At 35.3% G+C, this 6,628-nt stretch overlaps 1 protein-coding gene across 2 annotated transcripts in view; it reads left to right on the forward strand.

Annotated features, from left to right (window-relative positions):
• Window positions 1–6,628, forward strand: part of LOC106473748 (ADAMTS-like protein 1) — a 38,759-nt gene that overhangs the window by 13,050 nt on the left and 19,081 nt on the right. For both annotated transcript variants that reach the window (XM_022403178.1, XM_022403183.1), the window contains exons 6-7: window positions 1,828–2,070; window positions 3,924–4,053. In XM_022403178.1, coding sequence (XP_022258886.1) covers window positions 1,828–2,070; window positions 3,924–4,053 — 373 coding nt within the window. The remainder of the gene's footprint in view (window positions 1–1,827; window positions 2,071–3,923; window positions 4,054–6,628) is intronic.

Below are 6,628 nucleotides of genomic sequence, written 5' to 3' on the forward strand. Positions count from 1 at the left end.
ATTAATATCGTAATGATCCAATGTTTTTTGTTCAATACCCAAGTAAAGATATTCTTCTCTTAATATCTAAGTATTTTGAAGTTTTCCAGTTTTTAAGGTTTGGTTATTTTCGGATATTCGCGCGAAGCTACTCAATGGCTATCTGCACTAGTTGTCCCTAATGTTGATCTGATAGACTAAAAGGAAAGCAGCTAGTCAACAGCACCAACCACCAGCTCTTTGGATACTCTTATCTGAACGAATAGGAAAATTTGAACGTCAACTTATAACGCACCCATGGTCGTAACTGGACGCGAACATTGGACCCGCAGGCCCGTAGTCCGGCATGCTTACAATTGTACTACGCATGGATCTGAAGTTGTTAAATTTTCCTTATAATGAATATGTCGGCGTAACGTCTTTTTTTTTTTTAATAGCAAGTTTATTTAGAATTCTTTCTCCAACTCTTTATACGTCCGAGACCATCAGATTGCGAGTCAAGTGCCCTAACTACAACAACAGGAATTAGAGCTCATATATTACGGAACCAAGTCCCTTTGCGAAGCCCGAGAGGAACTTCTCATGAGGTTTTTGTTACAATAACACTATGGCGTAAATACTTCTTTTATTTTAGACTTGTTGTGGGAACCCTCTTACAATTTTCCTGTTGTGTTATCATGGTTAATTAATGTTTCTCTAGTTTTTTCTAATGTTGAATTTGGTTTTAAAATAATTAATCTTTTATCCGGATTAAGGTCCATGAAGTGCTTTTTTTTTGGGGAACTTGTGGGTTGTTTTGTTGTCAAATAACTGAATTATATTCTTAATGTTTACTTAGTGTCATATCTTATTTATTTTAAGTGTCGAAGAGGCCTACACTTTGCCAGATGTTCATATTTGGAAAGTTGGCGTGGTCTTTAAACTTTTCAGATAATTTTATTTTTTCAGCGTCTATCTCAAATAATTTTTAACTTCCTGATAGCGCAATACTCTTCCAGGGTTGCTCAGACGATTTTTATATTCATTGTCCACAAGTACTGAGTTTTTTATAGCTTATCAAGTTGATATGATATTTCTTTGGCTATAATATTGTACTCTTTTCCAGTATTTTCTTTTTTTTCTCTTTCATTGTTGTATTGTTTTTCTTGCAACATAGATATAATATGCTAATAGAAACTCCTGTTTTTGTCCTTTAAGAATTGGAATAACTCAACAAATGTGGTATTAAATAGAAATAAAGATGAAACTTACGGAGCCATCTCAAAAGTAAATAGACACCATGATATTTATTCAATAGTTATTTAATTACGAAAGGCATCCAACGGCTCCCATGGCCAAGTCAGTCACTTGATATGAACCCCATCGAGAATGTCTGGGCCATACTTGCTCGAGCAGTGACAAAACCAGCGTCCCGTGGAGAGCTACTTGATGTTTTGCGTGCAGCCTGGGTCAAGATCCTACAGGAAAAAATTGCAGAACTCATCAATTCCACGCCAGAACGAGTCAAAGCATTGAAAAATGACTCATCGATTCCATGCGAGAACGAGTCAAAGCACTGAAAAATGCTAGTGGCAAATCGACTAAGTACTGATGCACATTTGTAAATATCTTTGTCAAGTTGATAATGTGAGATAAATGACTAGTTGAAAAAAAAATCATGGTGTCTATTTACTTTTGATATGTCTCTGTAGTTTGTAATGTTATATGATAAGTGTAAATGTATTAAAATTAAAAAAATATCAAAAATATCTTTTACGTTTTTAAAAGTGTGCATGGTACTGTATTTTCCTTGTGTTTGACAGTATTTTAAATTAAACTAAGACTTAAAATTGTTAATTTTGTAATTAGGACCTCAACCTGCTAACCTGGAAAAGTGTTTTCCACGTCCTTGCTCTTTGGATCAAAACAAGGATGAGTTGAAGAATAATGTCGATGATAAAAATATCCAGCCAGGACCCTTCTACGATACTAAATTCGTCACCTCTCCTGATCTGAAACCCACGAACAAGGAAGGAGGAAAAATGGGGATTGAAGTAACTTACTCGTGGCGGAAGGCTGGTTTCACTCCTTGCAGTGCTTCGTGTCTAGGAGGTATGATTTTAAATTCCCCTTTTTTACATAATTATTTTCCCGAAAGGGGGGCCGAAGGCCGTCTGGAGGGGTCACCTGTTTTAATCACTTGTACCACTATACAGTAGTGTGTTGTCTATCAGTCAGTCAGACAATAAAATGGCGTCCCATAAGAGACGCTTAACGTTGCAATCTGTACTGTCGTGATGAAAGTAAAACGTGCGCATGCCACGATCACGAGAAGAATTATGCACACTGTAGACTACAACACAGCATGACATATGAACTTCAAATGCCAGTAATAAAAATATTCGTTACTCTTAGTTTTGGTTTTATTTACTCTTGAAACAGAACATTTCCGGGGACCCTGCGGAAGTACATCTAGTTTTTAATATTTCCTTCAGTACAAGTTCTTTAGAGCGTGACGATAGAGGTCAGAGATTATATTGAAACACTGGAAACGCAATAATAAGCCTTGAGACTTGAGGTGTGTCTTCTCAGTTGCTCTGGTTAAATCAATTTTGAAATATCTATGTCGAAAAACCTATAATTTGGAATCGGAACTCATATACGAGTATATTGCGAAATGATCTCAGTACTTTATACTTTATCATACTTAGCTTGTCTTCAGCTATTTTTCTGTGAATTCATTATTTGTTATATGAAAGCTTTTCCTGTTATGTGAAGACTTAAGTGTTATGATTAAATATAATACTTTATTCCTCGGTAAAGTCCTTTTTTCTTACATGTAAATTACATTTTCTAATGTCAAACATTATTCTCTTCTTTGTGAAATCCCCTCTTTCTTAAGTAGAACACTGACTTTTTTTGCTGACCCCTGTTGTTTTTAGTTGAATATGACCATTTTAATATACACCTGGCCTAGCATGGCCTGGTAGTTTGGGCATTCGACTCGCAACATGCGGGTCGCGGGATCGAATCCTATCACCGAACATGCTCGCCCTTTCAGCCGTGGAGGTGTTATAATGTGATAACCAATCTCATTATTTGTTGGTAAAGAGTAGTCCAAGAGTTGGCGGTGGGTGATGTTGACTAGCTGTGTTCCCTCTAGTCTATTACTTCAAAATCAGGGGCGGCTAACAGAGATAGTCCTCCAGTAGCTTTGAGCGAAATTCATAAACAAACAAAGAATAACATGCATCTACCATTTATTATATGGATCTTTCGATGACGAGGAACCCACTTTGAGACTAATAATGGCTGGAGACGGCTTGAATGGGTAATGAAACATAACAGCAAATGTACAACGTTTCGACAAGGTTGTACCTGATGATGACAAAACCTTGTCGAAACGTGTACATTTGCTGTTATGTTAAACTTATATAAAAGTTTTTCTTCGTTACCCATTCAAGCCGTATCCAGCCATTATATGGATCTTTATTTTTTACGAAAAATTCTCTACCTTTTATGTGGACTCTCTTCCTGTCTCTCTCACACACACCCTTCTCGTATCAAACCTAATATATACTCGCCTCCTTTAGAAAACGAAACTCATACTTTTCTCGTATAGCCTGCTTTCTCATGCTGTTATATACTACATATTTTATATATTTTTTTATTTTTCAGGCATCCAAGAAACTATCATTTAGTGTGTTCGGGTCATATGACATGATGTTATTATATTTCTTTATTTTTCAGGTATCCAAGAGACCATCATTCAATGTGTTCGGGTCGTATAACATTGCTGTTATTATAATTCTTTATTTTTCAGGTATCCAAGAGACTATCATTCAGTGTGTTCGGGTCGTATAACATGCTGTTAATAATTCTTTATTTTTCAGGTATCCAAGAAACTATAATTCAGTGTGTTCGGGTCGTATAACTTGCTGTTATTATAATTCTTTATTTTTCAGGTATCCAAGAGACTATCATTCAGTGTGTTCGGGATCACGACCAAGCCATCGTGAGTCCTTACCTGTGTGACATAAGTAAGAAACCTGGAGCTATCACTCAAACCTGCAATGATCATGCTTGCCCACCGAGGTAATTATATGCCTACTTGCTCTTTAAGTGTTTGTGAAGAAACTGTATTAAACCTTAATCAGATGAAATCGTCTTTTATTTCGATCCAGCAGAAACGCAATCCTCGACGAGAATATAGGAAAACAAAGAATATAAAATATATTAAGGTTTTCTTTATTCTTTAGCATAGTGAGGGGATATGGAAGAATGGTGAAATGCATTTCAATCAGACATTACCTTCAGTATAGCATTAAGTTATCATTATGAATTAGGTTATTTTTTAATTAACTATACATTTTTCTCAGCTTCTCAGTGTGAATAGACTATTATTTATATATTCTTCAGGTTAGAGAGTTTTGATAAACTATCTACCGAATATATAAAATATATTCATGTTTCGTGGGACGGGATTCGAACCCTCGACAAACAAAGAACAGCGAATAAAAAAAATACTGGAAATTATAACAATTCTGCGAAGTACTTGTATTCTACTAAAATCTCGACTTAGATTTTTCATTTAAAATAAGATTATAATTGGTACGTTCAGACATACTGTTTTTATTTATTGTAGTATCTGTTATGCACACTTTTGACCCTATGTCTTGAACAGATCCTTAGGGTTTTCTCTCCCACTATTCATTCTAAATTCAAAGATTTAGTTTTATAATGTTAGACTACAGCAATGGATTTTAAATCTATTTGTATGTATTGTACGACAAAAGTGTGTAGTGTAATATGTCTTATAGATGTTTCTAAATATTTGTCTCCAGGATTAAAGCTAAATTCTATAGGAGATCAGACCCTCTTTTCTTTTTGAATCACAAAGAAATCTGTAGTAAAACCTTAACAGTTATAGAAAAAATAAATAAATTAACTACAATATATCATCTCAACTAATCTTGAGGCCCCCTAGTGACATGTCTGCGGACTTATACTGCTAGAAACCGGGTTTCGATACCCGTGGTGGGCAGAGCAGAGATAACCCCGTTGTATAGTTTTGTGCTTAATAACAAACAACAACTAATCTTGAGATCATTCGTTCTCGCGTTTACGTCAGCGTTTTTAAATCAAATAAAAATTCAATTAAAGTCAAACATTCAAAACTCTTTCTTCATCAGAGGCAAAATATGGATCTGTTTTTGGTGGAGAAATACTATTGGATGTGGAATTAGAAAAAAATTATTGGCACATATTGTCACTAAGCGTCATTTTTTTTTTTCGGTCAGGAACAAATAACTTTCTTCGCTACAAAACACAAGATGACATAAGCATTTGTTCCATCAAACTTCACACGAGATCTGCTAGTCTAATTAATATATAAAAAAGCTAATTTTTCAAGTTCACCAATAATAAAAAACGCGGGGGTGTGCTTTGTGCAATACCCGTTTAGATGTACAAAGTTTGTTAGTTTGTTGTCAAATGCAAAACTACACAATGGGCTATCTGTGCTCTGTATACCATGGGTATGGAACCCAATTTTTAACGTTATAAGCCCTCAGACTTACAGTTGTGCCATAAGGGGGGGGGCGATATATAAAGAAAGTCAATTAGTGCATGCACATTATCAGAGTATAATTGTTTGTTTGTTTTGAATTTCGCGCAAAGCTACACAAGAGCTATATGCGCTAGCTATCCCTAAATTAGCAATGAAAGACTAGAGCTAGTCATCATCACCCACCGTCAACTAGTGGGCTACTCTTGAACCAACGAATATTGGGATTGACCGTCACATTATAACGGCCACACGGCTGAAAGGACAAGAAGGGTATGTTTGAATATTTATGATGTAATTTTGCTGTTGTGCTTCTTAGTACGCTGTATTCCCCCATAGCTGACAGACTCCAGCATATGACAATGAAGTATTTCCATACAAAAATGTATAAAAAACAACATATTGACAGAAATTATGAGATACATCATACCTGATGGAATAGTACCTAAACACCTCTTCCCACTAAATAGCTACATTAACTATAATAAATAAGCCACTTACAATATATCATTATAATAAAATATTATGAGTGTATTAAAGGGCATATATGTAAATACATTCCTAGTAGGTTGAACTAGTGAAAAGTGAGCGATTAACAATGGAACAGTTAATGAATGTGCAGGACAATCGCACGAACCTGGCGTCAATGAAGTGTTAGTCACGTACAAATGTTAACAATGTATTATTACATGGACATGGATAAAAAGGGTCGGACGAAGTATTGAATGCAAACTACGGCCCTTGTGTAAATACAACATTAACATTTACTGAAGCGACAATAAACAACGCTATAGGAAAGGAGAAGAGGTCAAAAATGTACCTGACCCCCCGAAAGATCGAGACCGAAACACCGATGCGGACTTTGATAATGATTGATTTGAACCGACATGTTTTCTTAACGTCACGAAGAAAAATAGATGACGATATTCACTAACATTTGTCAGTTATATTTTAAGACTTCAGTTCCTTAAAAACGTACCGAACTCCTATTATTACTTCTCTCCTATTGGACCTGTTATTCAACCATAGAAATAACGTTTATTATTACTTCTCTCCTAATGGGCCTGTTATTCAACCATAGAAATAACGTTTATTATTATTACT

This window comes from Limulus polyphemus, unplaced genomic scaffold (genome assembly GCF_000517525.1).
Source record: "Limulus polyphemus unplaced genomic scaffold, Limulus_polyphemus-2.1.2 Scaffold134, whole genome shotgun sequence".
In the NCBI taxonomy this organism is placed as follows: Eukaryota; Metazoa; Arthropoda; class Merostomata; order Xiphosura; family Limulidae; genus Limulus; species Limulus polyphemus.